Source organism: Amaranthus tricolor, chromosome 15 (assembly GCF_026212465.1).
Source record: "Amaranthus tricolor cultivar Red isolate AtriRed21 chromosome 15, ASM2621246v1, whole genome shotgun sequence".
NCBI classification, from domain to species: Eukaryota; Viridiplantae; Streptophyta; class Magnoliopsida; order Caryophyllales; family Amaranthaceae; genus Amaranthus; species Amaranthus tricolor.
In genome coordinates this window covers 3,846,104-3,865,852 of record NC_080061.1, presented here as the reverse complement: position 1 = coordinate 3,865,852, position 19,749 = coordinate 3,846,104, and the positions used below count along the sequence as shown (strand labels likewise).

At 33.8% G+C, this 19,749-nt stretch overlaps 4 protein-coding genes and 1 non-coding gene across 5 annotated transcripts; 2 read left to right on the top strand and 3 right to left on the bottom strand.

The window, feature by feature from the left end:
* Window positions 1-1,103: 1,103 nt before the first annotated feature.
* LOC130800744 (50S ribosomal protein L12, chloroplastic-like) lies at window positions 1,104-1,924 on the bottom strand. The gene has a single exon (XM_057664352.1). It carries the CDS (start codon window positions 1,830-1,832, stop codon window positions 1,272-1,274), a length of 561 nt encoding a protein of 186 aa, XP_057520335.1. The 5' UTR covers window positions 1,833-1,924; the 3' UTR covers window positions 1,104-1,271.
* Window positions 1,925-3,326: 1,402 nt separating this feature from the next.
* On the bottom strand, window positions 3,327-5,936 carry LOC130800938 (FT-interacting protein 3-like). Its single transcript, XM_057664684.1, has 2 exons — window positions 5,903-5,936; window positions 3,327-5,695 (listed from the first exon to the last, which is right to left on the bottom strand). Exons 1-2 carry the CDS (start codon window positions 5,934-5,936, stop codon window positions 3,327-3,329), a joined length of 2,403 nt encoding a protein of 800 aa, XP_057520667.1.
* A 5,545-nt stretch (window positions 5,937-11,481) lies between these two features.
* Window positions 11,482-11,597, bottom strand: LOC130801966 (U5 spliceosomal RNA). The gene has a single exon (XR_009039688.1). It is a non-coding gene; the product is annotated as a U5 spliceosomal RNA (small nuclear RNA).
* A 1,241-nt stretch (window positions 11,598-12,838) lies between these two features.
* On the top strand, window positions 12,839-15,444 carry LOC130800743 (PWWP domain-containing protein 3-like). Its single transcript, XM_057664351.1, has 2 exons — window positions 12,839-12,968; window positions 13,143-15,444. The coding sequence occupies exon 2, from the start codon at window positions 13,218-13,220 to the stop codon at window positions 15,201-15,203; it is 1,986 nt and encodes a 661-aa protein (XP_057520334.1). The 5' UTR covers window positions 12,839-12,968; window positions 13,143-13,217; the 3' UTR covers window positions 15,204-15,444.
* Window positions 15,445-16,858: 1,414 nt separating this feature from the next.
* LOC130800742 (pentatricopeptide repeat-containing protein At5g46580, chloroplastic) lies at window positions 16,859-19,271 on the top strand. Its single transcript, XM_057664350.1, has one exon. It carries the CDS (start codon window positions 17,000-17,002, stop codon window positions 19,136-19,138), a length of 2,139 nt encoding a protein of 712 aa, XP_057520333.1. The 5' UTR covers window positions 16,859-16,999; the 3' UTR covers window positions 19,139-19,271.
* The last annotated feature ends 478 nt before the right edge of the window (window positions 19,272-19,749 follow it).

Genomic DNA, 19,749 nt, shown 5'->3' with positions numbered 1-19,749 from the left:
GAATCATAAAATCAACACAATCAACAACACCAAGAGTTATCGAGGTTCACTCAACATGGTTTACGTCTTCCCTAGGCCTAATGTATATTAATTGATGAAATAGCAAGTTCTTAAAGAGCTTCAATGGAGGATTAGAATGGAGCATTCTTGAGTGGGAGAGAGTTTAGGGCTAAAGGTTAAGATTACAATTGAAAGAGAATAATGTGGAATTAAAACAAAACATTACCAAGTGTTTTGGGAGAAATATATAGATTACACCCTTAAACATGTACATTGGATCAGAGAAATAAAACAGAGCACACAAAGGATGCCCACCTTGAAGCTGACTCGGCTTTGGCCTTTTATCCAAATTCGAACTTCAGTTCACCTAAAGTCGACTTGGCTTTGGAGACCCCCAAGAATAAGCCAACTCGGCCTTTTCTTTTGTCTCCAAAACCTTAACATTTCCTCCTTTAACCCTTTCCGCTTTCCAAACCAAACCATACATAGCCTATCAATTCCTAACGCTCACACACGAACTGGCCACCAACTCAAGGTCTATACAACAGCAATATAATACTTCTGCATTATGATCCTTCAATCAAAGTATTACCAACTCCTAGGGTTATATTCAACCAATAGTAAATATAGCATCCCCTAACAATTTGCTCAAGAAAGCAATCAAAGAACAATCTCCTTGCCTAGTGAATCATACTGTCTCACCAGTCACCAGTCACCAGTCACAACATATAACTTACTTTGTTCCAAGTTTAAAGCTTTGCTATGTGAGTATCACACTATCACTATCATCAATTGTAGTTCAAGAGCTAAAATATGAGTCTCATTATCATTCATCCTGTTTAAATCAGACCTTAACCTCTCAGTTATGCAAATCAAACCGAGCAACATCAAATAACAGCATTTCGTTGCCCCAATGCCATTAGGCGGATCACACCTAGACGGGGTCCAAGGATCAAGTGATCATTTCCGATTGACGCTTGATAATAAACATCTTACAATTTAACACATTAAACCAAACAACAGCAAAACATCATCTACAACTTCACGATTCAATACATCAATAAAAGTCTCCCTAACAAACAAGATGGGTTCACAAACATATATCAGCACTGCAATGAGCAAACAGCCATTTTCTATCTTCAAAATAATCATTTTAATCAGTTTGACTTCTCAAAAATACCACAAAATAACAAAACAAAAAACCCCATGATTACAGCAATCAATCTAAACCTCCACATTTACCATATTACATAAAAACAATTCAAAATCAACTAAACAATAGAAACCTTAGCACCAGCTTCTTCAAGCTGTTTCTTAGCATCTTCAGCATCTTCTTTAGAAACACCTTCCCTCAATTTTTTCGGCAAACCTTCAATCAGTTCCTTAGCCTCTTTAAGTCCCAAGCTAGTCAAAGCCCTAACAGCTTTAATAACAGCAATTCTAGCATTACTGGGTACTTCATCAATTGAAACATCAAATTCAGTTTTCTCCTCAACAGCAGGAGCAGCATCAGCACCTGCACCACCTGGTGCAGCAACAACTGCAGCAGGTGCAAATGATGCAGCAGAAACCCCTAATTTGTCTTGAAGCCAATCAACTAATACTCTTGCTTCTTCAAGGGTGAGATTTGAGAGCTGAGAACCCAATTGTTCAATTTTTTCTGGGGTTTCAACTGCTGAGATAGGACGGAGGCGAGTTGAAGAAGATGAGAAGGGAATTGGGTTGGTGCGGAAGGGGAACTGAAGAGATTGTTGGTGTTTTGGGAATTGTGAATGTGTTGGGTGAGAGGTAAGAGATGGAAGATTAAGAGTAGCCATTGTTGTTGATGCCATGGTTGTAAGTTTGGAGGAGGGAAGGAGATAAGGTTTGGGTAGTGAAGATGTTTGAGATAGGATATAGGAGTGGAGTTCAATTGAAGAGTAGGGAGTAGGAAATGGTTATATATATGATGAGACTTGTTTGGGTTTATAATTGAGGGTATTTTTGACTTTTTATATAGTTTTGGTGTATTATAATTTGCAGAATTGCAAGCTCGATCGTAGGATCAGATAATGCCATAAATCACTCTTGAATAAATCTTATAAGTTATAACCTTGATGGTTGATTTTCTCAAATCTAAATTACTTCTATAAGTTACTTTCTATTTGAAATTAGCTAGTCTTTTCAGAGACTGTCTGTTTGAGTGACGTATTTCAAGCCTAATCCATTAAAGATTAATGCTTATTTACTGTATTCTTAATGTCTACTTACATTATCCTTAATGTTTACTTACGTATTCTTAATGCCTACTTTCAATATCTTAAATATCTACCTACATAATTCTTAATGCCTACTTACAAGAATTTGTGATTCACAAATTCTTACTTGAGACTGTCTTTGTAAGAGACGCGTCTTAAATGGGCCGGCACATTATTACTTAGAAAAACAACTACAAAAAACACGCGCGTTGTGTAATCCTATATGGAGTTGGTGCTATAACCTATCGATATTATAACCTGTTAGAGTTGATATTATAACCTATTAAAGTTGGTATCTCCAAATAGATTATAATACCAACTTTAATAGGTTATAACACCAACTCCAAATACCAAATTTAATAGGTTATAATACCAACTTTAATAAGTTATAACACCAACTTCAATAGGTTATAACACCAACTCCAATTAGGCTCAAACGTGCGCGTCAGTTCTTAGGTTTTTTTTTTTTTTTTTTTTTTAATTGTTGAGCCTGGGCCCGAAGAGCCATCTCTTATAAAGACGGTCTCTTAGAAAAGGTGCTGTTTGTGATTTGAAATGACTTCAAAGAATGTCATCTCAAATGATCCAATCATTTAAAATAATCCATTTTAAGTTAAATAATGAGAACTAAATCCATATTTTGATAATATAACAGAAAGGCATGGAAAGACAAAGTATATAACACCTAATAATAAAACAAAATCACATGAGGTCATTTTGAGAAGACACTTTACAATATTTAAAATTTAGATTATTTAAAAATATTAATTTTTAGGTGTTATTATGGATATATTTATCTGGTCAATTTGTCTTTTTACCATGACCAAAATGCAATCTTACTACGTTTTTTTACCATTGTACAATTTATAAATTTGATATAGAAAATTAGCCGAAATTTGTTTTTTCAAAAAAAGTTCACTAAATCGTGTAAAAAAAGAAAAAAAAGTTCACTTAGACAATAACTCTAAGTAGTCCAAAAAACTAAAAAAAAATAAAAATTTATGCATCAAAAACTAAAAAAACAAATAATAATTCATTTCTGCATCAGATTACTCAAAGTAGTCCACAAAAACATCCACTTCAACAAAATCAAAGCAATGAATCTGTTTTTGCAGGCAATCTACGGAGGAAATTGAGAGGCATAGATGGAACCTTGCTTCTAAAGCTAGGAGGCCTTAAAATGTAAAACAACAGCCCTATAAAAACCCATCTTATAGGAACAATTGCAAGTAGTACCCCAGAAACTATACAAAAGCACACAAATAAGGCAGTAGCTCTAGGATCCCTCCAATTCAAAAGTGCTTGTAATCTCTCTAGTTGAGTTGCCAAGTCTCCTAACAGTATCTGTACTTGCCCTGCTATTGTTCGTAATCTATTGTACCTAAACTTTAATGTCTCGTTGTTCTTGCAAGTTGTGGGGATTCGATCAAATTCTTCTTCTAAATCCTCTGACGCCACTTTCAGCGCGTTAGACAGAACAGGATCCATGTGTGGTGGGTTTCTAGGACGTGTACTATAGTTCCAAATCCCGATCACACTTAGGTTTAGGCATATCGATGAAAATATGTAGCTCGGGAAGAAAATTAAAAACAACAGAAATAAGTGCACCAAAATTGTTATGAACGGATTCTTCCAGCTGCGTATGATTTCTAGAAATTGCATTGCGCGTTCTAGACCAGAAAGCGCAGCCTTGATCCTCTGACAGTTAGTTGTTGTTCTTCGTTTGCTCCATGTTCGTGAATCGTAATCTAACATATACTCGACAACTTCCTTCCTTAAAGGTGGCTCTGAACGGCCTAACCTTGATGACAGCAACTGAGTCGCTTGGTGTCTCAGGTTTTCTTGCTGATATAAGGATAAAGGATGACTGTAATGCATTATAGGAAGAATAGGGCTAGTATATATTTGTAATAAGTTTTGTAGAGACGAGCAAGTAAAACGAATAGATAACTGAAGCTCGCCCATTTTCATCAATCCTTGAGGTTGTAAGACAAGAAGCGGATATGAGTGAGTATAGATTCGATCGGTTTGAAGGGTGGATAATCGGATCCTTATCTTACCAATTCTCAAATCCTGAACATTCTTATTGTTTTCGGGGCCTTGCAAATGACAGTTATTGAAAACCCCAACTGTGATCACAGTACAATGATCGTAAACCAACCAAGTGTATTGTTCGTTCCACTGAGGCGAAAAACTGTCTATAATAGTCCTTGTTCTAACCCATTTCTGGCCATATTTAGCCACACAATACGCGTCTGTTCTTTCTTGACCTTCATTTTTCTTCATTATTGGTGGCAATCCGGTTGCATTCAGGATTCCTAATTCTAAAACCCCGATTTCCTGTTTCCATAGTTGCCTCACAGTCGGCCTCATATCACTACTATGATGAGTAAACTCATCGAGTACATGATACCCACCATCCAAAGATGCCCTTAACTGAATCTTGCTGTTACATGGTACCCAATCGGTTTTCTTTTTTCCATCTGCACCCGGAGTTACCACTAATTTCTCGAGAGTAAACCATCTAGAATCAACCGACTTGCCTATTAACCTCCTCTCTAATGTTCCTACATGAATCACACACCTTCCGATAACTTCCTCCTTATTGTTCCCAACCTTGTCTTCTACTGTCAACACCAATACATTCTCAAAGGGTTCTGCAGCAACAAACATCAGATCTTCATTCCACATTGGACTTAAATTATTCCTACAAAACGATATTTTTGTCTTAGCAACCGTTTCCCCAAACACAGCTTTAACAAACACATCTGGCCTTCTATTCTTATCTTTCATCTCGAGATTCTGAGCTTGTACTACATTTACTCTAAGATACCAAAGTTTCGGAGACATATACACCTTCGACTTCGTATTAACAATACCATCGTAAGTTACACCAACTGCGTCCAAATGCCATGCTTCGGTAAATACCTCATCCGCTTGAGTCCCCATCCAAACAGCCAACATTAACTCGCCCATCACATGCGCCTCTCCCCAACCGTCTAACTTATACCATTGAGGGGCTAACGGACTATCTGGAGGGGCTCGTTTTGGAGCCTCATTCATATCAAGTACTATCCTACCCATCACCCCATCTCCTTTCGAGCTCTTACTCTTCATCAAAATCTCGATAAAAGCAGTGTGAATTCGATCCTTGGAGAATGCAAAGACTTGATTCCATTCAGGATTAGGAATCTTTTCGCCATGTTTGGTTAAAGCCATGTAGTTTCCAATTCTTACTTCAACATAAGGATCATACCTTAAATCATCAGTAGGTATGAAAAGTTCCTTAGCTTTAACTATTCTGATGTATAAGAACTCCATAGATTCCACCAAGTCAAATGCACCTACTATACCCTTTTTCTTGGAGTGTATGTTTGGGGAAGTCACCTTAAGAGTAAAATCATCCATTGGTGGTGGTGGTTGATTTACTGGTTGATTTTGTTTTTTCATTGTTTGATCTGCACAATAATTTCATACAAATTCATAAATAACTCAACTAAAATCATAATCACATTTTTTTTATTAAGTACTATATGACATAAGATAAGGCTGCAATCAGCAGTTTAAACTTTTGATTGAGTTGGTCTCTTAATATCGTTTAAAAATGCCAATATAATGGAAGATCACCAATTTGAATCATATCGACCCTTCATTTCAATTCATACTCATTAGTATAGCACCCTTTAATGCATCAAACATTTCATATTTATATCCCTAGGTGGGATTTAGAGAGTCGAATTATTCACCCTTATCCTTGTTAATGATAAAAATATTTTTTATTGAATCATTCATAAACGTAGAAATGTAGTTATGTCCTAGCAGAGAAACCAATATTTGATCGAATCTAGAAGAACACAAAATAAATAAATAAATAAATGTTAGTGATCATAATAACTGTCAGATTAACAAAGATAAAGTGGGCTATTGCTAGGGCTCCAAATTTTATAGGACCCAAAAAATGTATTTTTAAATACAAGACAAGATTGATATTGATTTAAATATAGTTTAGGTATAATTTACATGTTTTGCTATGTAATATGAGCTACTAAGACTTTTTTTATAAAATATATTATTATTAGGCCTTAAGATTTTAGGACCTATTTATCTTTTGCAGTGATCGTATCCTTTCAATAATAAAAATACTTTTTCTAAGTGACTTGTAATTGCAAATATAATTCACAATTTCATACAAGGGGCAAACAATTAGATAATTTATTTACTATAATATGATTGTGAATTTAAATGCTTAATAACAGTTTTTTGTTGTCTAAAAAATCAATTATTATAATTCAACTACAAAAAAAAAAAAAGTTTAATCATTAATCTACTGCATGCCCTAATTACGATCAGTTCATAAACCACTTATGACTTAATTATGCATATGATTAAGAACAACAACGTAAATTTTTCATATAAATAAGAAGATATCGAAATATAATTATTTGATTCACGTAACAAAAAATTAGAAATCAATTTCTTCACAAAAAAAAAAAAAAAAAAAAAAAGACAAGATGAAGGAATTGGAAAACAAACCTGCAGTGAATAGAGAACAATATGGTAACTTGCTTTGGCAAGGAGATTAATAAGATTATATTACACTCTCAAGAACGGAAAATCAATACTAATAATAATATGTAAAATTTCAGAAATGGAAATAAAATATGTAAATTAATGTGTAAATATATGGAAGGATTTTATATTAATTATCAGAATCCATACAATTGATATTGATATGGAAGTTTATAGGTTGTACTGAAATTTGCAACGGTAATTATTTTTGAATGATTATGGAAAATGGTATAAATTGTTTTTTGAACAATTGAAGGAAATCTTGATATAATTATTTTCTAAATTTTTTCCGAGGAATTTGTAAATTTGAAACGGTAATGTTTTATTTAGAAAACAGAATGTTTCAAAATCACTACTTCTTTTAGAGACATTTCCAATTGGGCTTACCCAATTTTTTAAGAAAATAAAAAATAAAACATATAAATAAAGCACTTTTTAATTTACAACAATTTTTATTTTAATGGCTATTTTCCTCCTAATTCATCTTAACTTTTCTCCTTCTCCATCAAGCTATTTATAGTTACCTTCCATCTCCTCCAAGTTAATTTTCACTATTAAAATCATAAAGAAATTTTGAAATCATAAATTATGATTCAGATTAATTAATATTTATTGACTATAATTAAGAGTGAGAATAGAGTTAAGTTTCAAAGTTTTGATAATGGCATTTACTTCACCCAATTTCCACCATTTGTAGATGTATAGCAGATATTTGAATAAGTCGTAAAGTAGACGTTTTTGATATATGAAATAGGTGTTTACAATATATGTTTTATCTATTATTTTTCCATTTTTCAAGATAATATATAAATATTTTAGCTACTTATAGTATGTGTTTTATAGTACTAAAGTAAGAGTTTTAAGATAAATAAGTAGGTATTTTAAGATATAAAGTTGCATTCTTATCAACAAATCACAATAATAAGAATTTGTATTGGAAAAAATACCACTATAATTCATTAAAATATTCACTTTTATTGATAAAAACATATACTATAAACCATCACAGTACCTACACTCTTGTACATGTAAAATACACATTGTGAATCATTATAATACCTACTTTTACTGTTAAAAAAACCTATTGTGACTCGTTAAAATATCTATTTTCCCTGATAAAAAAACACTTATTGTATTTATGATATATAAAGTTAGGGTTATCAGTATGTGTAGTAAGTGTTTGTAATATGTCATATTATAGATGTTTATAGTATGTAAAATAGATGTTTTTGCTATATAAAGTAGTTAATAATTTGTGAAGTAGAAATTTTTGATATGTGAAGGATAATTTTTTAATATCTTCAATTTTAAAGTTTATCACAGTCCCACATAGTTATCGAGAGTTTAAATCAATTCTTACATTTATATTAATATTAATCTATACACTTATAAATTCTTGAATCGTAGGAATATATACTAGTATATCATAATTCTTGATATTTTGGAAGGGTGTTGTGACAAATTTTCATTGTTGAAAATATATTATTTGGAGTACATTAATTAGAGGTATAAAATTAATTCAATGTGGAGTACATTGTCCACATGTCACATTATCAAAGAGTGTTTTGGCGCTCAAAAGCGCATTCCATGCTTTGTTTCATTGTCGTTATAGTGTTGAAATTTAAATGTTATAATAATAATAATAATAATAATAATAATAATAATAATATCTAAATCTATAATAAATAAAAGTCTTTTTATTTTCGTATGATGATAGAGGTTTATTTTTTAATGGATTTTGTGACTCTTGATGAGCTTAATAGACGTAATAAGATTTGCATGGTTTTCATTACATATAGCTATTATTTAAAAGCAGTGTTTTTACTAACTATAGCTCTTATTTAAAGTTTAAGGTATAATTAAATTAACAATTGAGGCTATTTCCACAAAATTCAAATAATAGGTGTCTTGATTACCTCCATTCAATTCTTAGAAAACCAAAGTATATGATTATTAATAATGTGAAAAGTTGTTCTATAAACTCTACTATATATTTATCATGTTCTAAGAGAAGAAGAAAGAACATTGATTTTTTCACACCTTAACTTTATTCCAAAAATGTTGTAATTTTTTTATGTCATATTGTTATTTGTATCAAAAGAAGTTTAGTGGATATGACTTATTATTATTAGATTTGGTTTTGGTGTTATATGGAGTATATGATAATAAAGGAGTGATGAGTTTTGTTATTTTATTTGTTTTATTCTTCTTATTTTGATACACAAATTGTTAGATTGAGATTAATATAATTGCAATTTGGTACAATTTTATTTTAATGTATGTGTAACTTATGATTAGTTTTTTATATTCTATCTTTTTTGGTGTAGAAATTGAAATGCAATTTGTTTCGGTAATGAAACGAGGAAGTGGAAGACACTTAAGATACCACAGGTGGAAGTGTTGTCAGGAGCAGCGATTCGTAGGAGGAAGCGACCTGAATTCCTGCAACACAACACGTTAGCCTTGTCCGGGGGTGATCTCCCGGAAAACTCCTCCGACGCTCAAGTTAGAACGTAAATCGGAAATTAATGAATGAATGATTATAGAATGAATGCTAGAAGAGATGTCGGGATTGAGATTGCTAGTGTTTGGGTAGGTTAATGAAGCAGGGTGAGAGCAATGATATTATAAAGGCTATATTTCAGATGATCCTTCCTTCTTGGTGGCTGCCCCTATTTATAATGATGGAAAGGAAGTTATTCCTGAGGAGGAGTGGATGATCATGGGAGTAATGGGCAGCAGCTGGTGGTTATGATGGAGAGTGGAAGATGGTGGGCGATTATCTACCGTGGAAGAAGGATGATCAAAGAATGTGGGTGAGTGGGAAGTTAGGTCAAACAGGCAGTTACTTCCAAGGAGGGAAGTTAAGGTATCTTGGAAGTAGAAACCCTATGGGCCATTTAGGGAAGATGGGAGATCCAAAAGAAAGCCCATTGACCAACAGTCAAAGTCCACTGTAAAGGCCAAAGGGTGTTTTGGTAATATGATGCAAATTACTAAATAAATAAATAAAAGAATAAATATTACCATAACACAATTAAATACATCTAAAACAATTTGTTTTTATGAAACTGCATTTTTTTAATAATGAAATTTTTTTATGAAATTAAATTACATAATATAAAACACATTTTTATTGATTTGTTTTAATATTTTGTCATGATTCCATGATTTATTTTGGATTATTTGGTGCTAGATCATGGTTCTTTTATTGTAAAAAAAAAAAGATAGTTATATTGTTCATAAGTTATTGCTAATATTTGTATGTGCTTTGACTCTTAGTTTCACTCAGATCTTCATTGTAGAAGAGGTCTATAATCAAGAAAACTAAGTCATATGATTCATAAATTATAGATTGACTTTTTGAGTATAATAATTAAATAATAATTTATTTCATGTATAATAATTAAATAATGAATTTTTTTTTTGTGGGATAAAAAATAATACAATTTAATTGTCTGTATTGTTACTTATATATTTTTATATACATAATTGTGTTGTTATTCTTTAATCACGTTCATTACTTAAACCTTTATTTTTTTTTTTGTAATTTAACAACATTGGTTCAAAATATTTTATAAATCCTTAATAACAAAATCTTTTGAATACCGTACATAGTACGGGTAAGTACCTAGTTTGTTTATTGATGCACAACTTTGATGCAATATATAAGAGTAACTGAAAATATTTGGTTATTACTCCCTCCGTTCTTTTTTGTTCTTCTCATTTACTTTTTGCATAATTTTCAAAGTAATTTTTGAACATCAATATCTTTAAATATGCATTATAAAAAATTATTAACAATATATGATAAGAAAGTATACATTAAGACGAATCTAATGAGATTTCACATGGATATATTTTATCATCTACATATGTTTTAAAAAACTTAATTAAATTTCTCTCTCTAAAATAGAATATTCTAAATGGGAAGAATATAAGGAAACAGAGAGCATGTATTACTCCTTTGTTCCATGAAATTTATATGGACATAGAATAAAGGTAGAAAAAATTAATAAAATATGTGAAATTTAGTTTATAAACAAAAAATTAGAGGTGTTCATTCGGTTGATCGGGTCGGTTTCGGACGGGTGTTATTCGGTTCGGTTGCATTTCGGATCGGTTATTTTTCGGCTGTGTGTTACAACGGGTCACACTCGGGTCGAGTCGGTTAGAGATCGGTTATTCAAGCTATTGGGTTAGCATCAGTTCGGTGTCGGTTGAAGTTCGTGTCGAGTGTCAATCGGTCTCGGGTTGTCATCGATTACTAATTGGTTCGGTTTTTTCGGGTACAGATCGGGTTCGAGCTTTATTTTTCGAGTAGTTATCGGTTACGGATAACTATTGATCGGGTCAATATCGAAATAAGTTAATAGTCAGGTTTTTAATTGATGTATGCTCATTTAATTACAAAAAATAATTACCGATTGTTTTATCAGATATAATAGATAGGGGTGTCAAACAGGTCGGGTTGGGTCATTTTCAGGTTCGGATCATATAAAAATGGGTCAATAAACCCTTAACCTGAACCTGAACCTGACCCATTTAATTAATGGGTCAAAAATTGAAACCCCGACCTGATTTGTAGCAGATCGGATCAACCTGCTAATGACCAATTTAACCTACTTTTTTTTTAGGTCATTAAATTCATATATTTCAGGTCATTTGACACATTTAACCTTAATTAAAGGCTTCCTCCAAAAATAAATGTATGCCACTTAATGCAGCGAGCACACGGTATTCTTTAGTAAAAGGCAAAAGAATAGTTCGCTTTGTGCTCACGGCGTGACTGCGTAAGTTGGTATGAGATCTGTGGAAGTGATTTAAAGGATTTTTCTTTTATTAGTATCTTTCATAGCCGATGTGGGACAACTTCCTTTGTTATTGAAAGTCATCTTCAGCTGACAAATCCCACTGACAACTTCCTTTCTTATTGAAAGTCATCTTCAACTGACAAATCCCTCAATACATGGTAATTGGTATTATCTTAGTTTTACGAAGTATTTGGCAAATGTTGATCCGTCTTAAATTTAATAAATGGGTTAAACAGGTTTTTTTTGGGTTTAAATATTCAACCTGAACCTAACCCATTTAATAAACAGATCAGGTCGGGTTGACCCATTTAATTAATTGGGTCAAAAATCTAAACCCAAACCCGCTAATTTCGAGTCGGTTTCAGATCAGGTTAGCAGGTCGGGTCAGCTTTTGCTAGCCCTAATATTAGGCAGATCAATTTATTTCAATTAGTTTATATATATATATATATATATATATATATATATATATATATATATATATATATATATATATATATATATATATATATATATATATATATATATATATTCTGTATGCAATCTCTTCTGTATAGAACTTGTGTTCTTCCTTTTTCCGTATTATTAGAAAACTGAAATTGGACTTAATTTGCTAAAATTAGGTGAAAATTTGATTCGGATTTATAACAGTTCGATTTACAATCGGTTTGGGTTTGTATCAGTTCGGGTTAAAAACGGTTCGATTAATAATCGATCGGGTTTGTATCAGTTCGGGTTAAAAATAGTTTGATCTTAATCGGTTTTAGTCAGGTTACATTCGGTTACGTGCATAATTCGGGTCGGAATTGACTCGGGTCGATCACTGTTCAATTCGGGTAACATCGGTTAAGGTTTATATGTCGGTTATAAAATTCGGTTGCAGTTCGAGTTCGATTTTGCCCTTTTCGGTTATCAAACGGTTCGAGTGAAGTATCGGTTCGGGTAATTGCGGTTCGGTAAACCTAAAAAACTAACATTTTTTCGGGTCGGATAATTTTCGATTCCGGGTCGAATTTTCAGGTCGGGTTTGTTTTGAACAGCTCTACAAAAAATATTGATCAAAATGAAATTACAAAGTAAAAAAAAAAAAGTCAAAATAACGTTGACAAACTCATAGCCACGTCCAAAGAACTACTGTCTAATACAAAATTCACATTTATATCCATTTTTTTAAAATACCCAAAATTCAACCTGAAAATTTTTAAATTGACAAGCAAACTTATAAGTAACTTCATACTGAAATGTTTCCTACTTTAATCTTTACAGCAAGAAAGACATAATGATTTAGATGACTCTTAAATATAAGATGGGAAGAATGGAGATGAAGAAATTCTTTTTCTTTTTGCAGGTACATCACTATTTCTTTCTCTTCTTGAATTAATAAAAGAAATTGTTTGTGGGTTGTCTTTCTGTTTTTATTTTATTTATGGGTTATGAATTTAACCATGTTTATATTGTTTAATTATGTCGATGAGGTTTTGGTTTTCTGTTAATTTATGGGTTTTGTATGATTTTTGTGTAGGATTAAGATTTTTGTATGGAATTGGGTTTCTTTGTGATTGAAATAAATTGGGTTTCCTTTACATAGTGTGATTTTATGGATGAGAAGGATAAGGAGATTCCAATAACTGAAACCCTAGATGGGTTTGATCAATCAGCATTGGTAGAAGTAGATCATAAGTATGTTGATTCCATTGATGTTGATGGTGAAGGAAATGTAGGTGTTTTAGAGAAGAATGTTGAGGTTGAAAAGGTCTTGGGTGAAGGAAGTGTTGATCATAAAGATAGCAAAAATGAGAATAAAGATGAGAATGTAGACAAAAATACTTTTCCTATAGGGACTTTTGTATGGGGAAAGACTAAGAATGATCCTTGGTGGCCCGGAAGGATCTATGACCCATTGGATGCGTCCGATTTTGCTTTGAAGCATAAGCATGATGGGAGGTTTCTTGTTGCATATTTCGGGAAATGCTCATTTGCTTGGTGTGATCCTTCTGAAATGAGGCCTTTTGAGGAAAATTTTGAAGAGATATCAAAGCAAAGCGTTTCGAGTACCTTTGTCGATGCTGTAAAGGAAGCTGAGAGTGAATTCAGTACGATTGTTAAGCTACAACTGACTTGTTCTTGTGTACGAGCTAAAGAAAGCGAGAGTTCTTTACGTTTTGTTGTAAATAGTGGTGTTAAAGAAGGGGTTTATGTTCATAAGAACGGAAATTCTGTACATTCACTTGATCGGTTTAATTCATCAGCATTGCTTGCTGATATCAGAAGTTTGGCCACGTTTAGTCATTTAAGTAATGAACTTGAGCGAGCAGTGTTAAAGAGTCTGTTATCGGCCTTTTTTCATAAGTTCGGCCGCTCTTTACCAATACATTGTGTACATATGGGCATTGAAGATCCTATGGATACAGGAGGTGTACCTAGTGAAGGTTCTTTTCAAGGCTTAGGGAATAGGGACTCTTCCATAGGGATTGAAGGTCGAAATCCAGTAAATATAGGGAGGCCGCGGACCCCACTTGATGATCCACAGGGAGGAAGGAAAACAAGGAGCATTGCTGAGCTGTTGAGGGTACTAGACAAGGGTAAGCCAGTAGTGAAATCTAGCAAGAAAAGGCAGAATCTTTCTGATGAAAGTTCATCATCCATGCATGAGGTAGATTGTTGCAAATCAAGGGCAAGGAAGTTGAAAGAAAAAATGAAACCTTTAGAAGTCGCGGAGGATGGTAGTGAGGCAAAAAAACAACAGAAAAAAGACATGGCGGCCAAGTTAAGTAAACGGAGGACCAGCCTGAGAATTAATGATGGTTCTATGGCTGAAGAGGGATCGGGGAAGATCTCTACAAGAAAAAAGAAATTGGGCAAGTTCTTGTTAGATCCCTATACATTACCGTTGACGGAAATAATTACTGGTTTAGAAAATGAGTCTACATCCTCCGAGGCATCATGTTCCAAGAGTGACAATACCATTCATGATACCTCAGAAAGTATAGGTTTTTTGAATAGGTTGCTTCATGGAATCCGCTCTGTTGCTTGTGACCCATTATCTATAAAGACGGATAAATTCTTAAAATCAAACAAGGAATTTCTATCGTCCTACAGGAGCTCAACCTTCATAAAAGGATCGGAATATAGTTCCTACGAGAAAAAGAGAGCAAGAATTAAGCCTGTTACCAAGCATAGATTGGACAGGAAGGTTCTGAATGAGGTGGCTCAGCGTACCCCCAAGTCAACGCCTGTTAAAAGGAGCGCAACAGACAAAGAACCAATGTCGAATTCTAAGGATGTGATTGAAGTATCAAGTTCGCCATCTTCATCATCCACCGTGTCAGTGTCAAAGAGAAAGAAAATGAAATCTTCCAGTGCAACACGAGGAGTCAAATCGTCCGACAAACCTCTTACTGTGAAACCTGAGAGTGCGCCTTCGACAGTTGCTTTCATCAAGCAAAAGCTCGAGTCAATGACATCGATGGTGCCACAGACTGATGATATGTTGACTCTAGAGGTGAAATCTACACTGGAAAATACACTGAAAGAGGTCTTAAAAAAGCTGAAGACGATGGGTGATGTGCATTCTTCATCCTAGTTTAATATACATAAAGGTTTTAGGTTGTCTATAAAGATTGATCCATGGTTACTCTTTTAGCTGCATATAGTAGACACTTAATTTGATGTATAGCACAGTTAAATACTATGGTATTCTTTGAAGACTGTATGCTAAAGACAAGGATTCCACCATTACTAGGCTTTTGGTTATATTCTGTAGTCTAACACACCATTGAGTTCCTTTTTAGTCGAATTTTGAATGGATTAATAATAAGCTTCTGTTTTTCATGCATTTGCTCTTGATTCCTTTGCCTTTCTGTAACCTTTATTTTCTGAGCCTGGATTTCTTTTCTCAAGTTTAATTAGGTATTATTGGATATCTAATCCCAATTTCAGGATTAGCTAATACATTGTGTACAATAATTAGAGGTGCTCGTTCAGGTGATCAGATTGTTTTCGTGTTGGTTGAAAATCGAATCTTGTATCTATGTGGTTTTTACATGATTGTTAATTTATTTTTTATGTGAGTCAAATTAAATTTGGTTAGTAGGGTCGGGTAAATGTCGGATCATTGGTTGTGTTGAACACCTCTAATAATGATCTATCTTGACAAAAGGTTTTTGGTCATCTTATTTGCTAACTAAATTTATTTATACTGAAGTGAACTTATTTTTATTTATAGTTGAATTTGATTTTGTTGAATTCGACATGATTTCACTAAGTTGAACATGATTTTACTGAATTTTTATTTTAGATTTTCTTTAGATTTAAATTTTTATTAGTTCAATTTATAGTGGTTTGATATAAAATAATTTGTTTTTATTTTGTCCCTATAATTCATTAAAATTCCACCATAAATTTAAAAATTTATTCTCAAAGTGAAATTTTACATTTGAGTTTTTGAAGTTCATATCGATTGTAAAATATCATAAAAATTTTTGAGCTTATTTGCGCCTAAAATATAACCTGAAACAACCACAAAAGTAATCTTGTTTGCAATAAAGTTTGTTTTGCAATTGTTACCTAAAAACTTTGTAACCAACTAACCATGGCTTACTGTTGCACCAACAGGAAAAATTAGGATCCAGATTTTATCTTCTAATATTACAACTTACAAGCCGTTTCCATCTTGGTAGAAACGCACCTCTTATACTATGAGCGTGTTTGGCGAAGAAATTTACGTAGTTTTTTAAAATGGTGTTTAGTAATGTAAATAGCTATTTTAAGAATATTATTATAAATCATGTCGTTTCGAAAATAAAAGTAGTCATATAAGATATCATTTCCAACACCTACCATAATCGTTATTTTTTATGAATAATATTGATTTGCACAACACATTAAACTGCTAACTATCTAATTATTATAAGAATCATATTTATCTTAGTTGAAGTATGCACCACCACTTAAATTCGATTCTTATTCTCTCCCTATAACCCTCTCTTTCTCTTAGCCTACCTTATAATGAAGAAAAAAATATCTAAAAACTAGAATTATACATCTATAAGCTCCCACAACTACAACTAATTAGATACCTAATAGTTACTCAGGTAAATACCTTGGATTGCATTAACAGAATTTTCAATTTCAAGAGGAATCAAGTTTTATTTTACTCTAGGGGCAAAATCGTCAAAAGAGAAAAACAATGAAGTACTGTATAAATATCTTATGAGCCACTGCTTTTGGTCCATGTCAGTTGTCACTCCTTAATCCTTATCTAAATTTCAGACTTCAGAGTGGAAGGGTTTAAGTCTCTCCAGAAGGGTTTTTCAACATTGCTACAGAAGATAAGGTAACACATTGCACTCCCTTCTTCTTGTTTATATTATCTCTGTAATGGCTGCTCCCCTCACCATGTCTATGGATCTTTGTTACAATAGGAATGTTCCAACTGCTTCAGAATCCAAACATCCCAATTTCTTCCCTAAAAAGTTCAGATACCCAATCAAAAAATTTACTGTTTTTTGCAAATCCTCTAAATCCCCTCCTAAATTGGATGAAACCCAGAAAAGCCCTTCTCTTTCTGATCAACTTAAGCCTCTTTCTGCAACTATTCTTGCAGAAAATGGCAAAGAAAAAGCTCAGCTTCTCAATAAACCACCTAAATCTGTTTGGGTTAATCCAACAAAACCAAAGCCTTCTGTTCTTTCTCTTCAACGCCAAAAACGTTCTCCTTTCTCTTATAATCCTCAAATTAGAGACCTTAAACTCTTTGCCAAGAAGCTTAATGAATCTGAGTGTTCTTCTGAAGAAGCTTTCTTTTTTCTTCTTGATGAAATCCCACATCAAATTACCAAAGAAAATGCTCTTTTGATGCTTAATTCTTTAAAACCATGGGAAAAGGCCTTACTTTTCTTCAATTGGGTGAAAGCCAAAAATTTGTTTCCCATGGAAACTATTTTTTACAATGTTACTATGAAGTCTTTGAGGTTTGGTAGGCAATTTGAGCTCATTGAAGGTCTTGCAAATGAGATGATAGATAATGAGATTGAGTTAGATAACATTACATATTCCACAATTATTACTTGTGCTAAAAGGTGTAATTTGTTTGATAAGGCAGTGGAATGGTTTGAGAGGATGTATAAAACTAATGTAATGCCTGATGAGGTGACTTACTCAGCTGTTTTAGATGTGTATGCTAAGATAGGGAAAGTTGAGGAAGTTATGAGTTTGTATGAAAGAGGTAGAGCGAGCGGGTGGACTCCGGATCATATAGCCTTTTCTGTTCTTTGTAAGATGTTTGGTGAAGCAGGGGATTATGATGGTATTAAGTTTGTGTTGCAAGAGATGAGGTCTCTAGGGGTGCAGCCTAATTTGATTGTTTACAATACTTTATTGGAGGCAATGGGGAAGGCTGGAAAGCCAGGCTTGGCGAGGAGTTTATTTGAGGAAATGGTTGATTCGGGTGTTACTCCGAATGAGAAAACCTTAACAGCCCTTGTCAAAGTCTATGGTAGGGCTAGATGGAGTCTTGATGCTTTGGAGCTTTGGGAGCGAATGAGAGCAAATGGATGGCCTATGGACTTCATTTTGTATAACACATTGCTGAGTATGTGTGCTGACCTTGGATTGGAAGAGGAGGCTGAAAGGCTCTTCGACGATATGAAACAGTCTGAGCATTGCAGGCCCGATAGCTTTAGCTACACGGCTATGCTTAACGTATATGGTAGTGGAGGAAAGGTTGATAGGGCGATGGAATTGTTTGAGGAAATGTCGAAAGTGGGTGTTGATCTTAATGTCATGGGATGTACTTGTCTGATTCAGTGCTTAGGAAAGAGCAAGAGAATTAATGATTTGGTGAGAGTTTTCGATGTTTCGATGAAGAGAGGTATAAGGCCAGATGATAGACTATGTGGCTGCTTGCTTTCTGTCGTGTCCTTCTGTGATGACGTTGAAGATGCTAATAAGGTTCTTACTTGTTTAGGACAAGCTAACCCAAAATTAGTTGCTTTCATTAGTTTGATGAACGAAGACGTAACTACATTTGAGACGTTAAAGGAGGAGTTCAAGGCTATACTAACTAATGCACAAGTTGAATCCCGAAGACCCTTTTGTAATTGCTTGATCGACATCTGCAGGATGAGAAATCTACAAGAAAGAGCTCATGAGCTTCTATATTTGGGAACCATTTTTGGACTATACCCTGGTTTACACAAAAAAACAGCTGATGAATGGAGCTTGAATGTACGGTCACTCTCAGTTGGTGCGGCTCACACTGCGTTTGAAGAGTGGATGACAAGCCTATCAAATATCATTGAGCGCCAAGAGGCACTGCCTGAATTATTTTCTGCCTATACAGGTGCAGGAACCCATAAGTTCTCTAAAGGCCTAGGTAGTGCCTTCGGTTCTCATATAGAGAAATTGTCCGCCCCATTTAAGCTTAGTGAAGACAGAGCGGGTTGTTTTGTTGCTACTCGAGAAGATATAGTATCATGGATTCAATCTAGGGTTCCTTCACCTGTTTTAACAGCCTAAACGAAGAATGTAAAGCTGTTTATATTACCTTACATTTTTTGTATTATATTGGCCCTTGGTTGCCGGAATTTTTCCACAACATATTGTATCTCACTTTTCATTGTAATGCAAAATTCAGATAATGTTTATGCAATGACTGATAAGGGTTCTAATTCTGCTCTTCTCCCTTAACCCCCTTTGACACAGACACAGTAGTAGCCGCTGCACGATCTTGAATCTTATAGCTTACTTTCATGCTTCCAAAAGAAGCACTCTTTTGCATACTATCCATTGCAGCTTCAGCACACCTCGGTTTCTGACTCGTCCAAATCGCCAAATGTGGAACACATTTCTGTGATCGTTTCCTCCATTGGCACGGAGAAATCTGCTGGAAACATATTAGAAGGGATGAGAATGATGAAGACAGCTCACAGGATACATCCGATCCATATCACAAGCAGCAGAGCAGAATTCATGAAGCTCATCGTTCTAAGAACGTATAATTTTTGTGGGACTATCGACCTTAAACACGAATCTTGCTGGTTTGTGTTATGATGTAGATGATTGGTTTTCAGAAGCTTGAAATTTGATGCCTTGGAGGACTTATGAGATGTTTGAGCACTACACTTCAC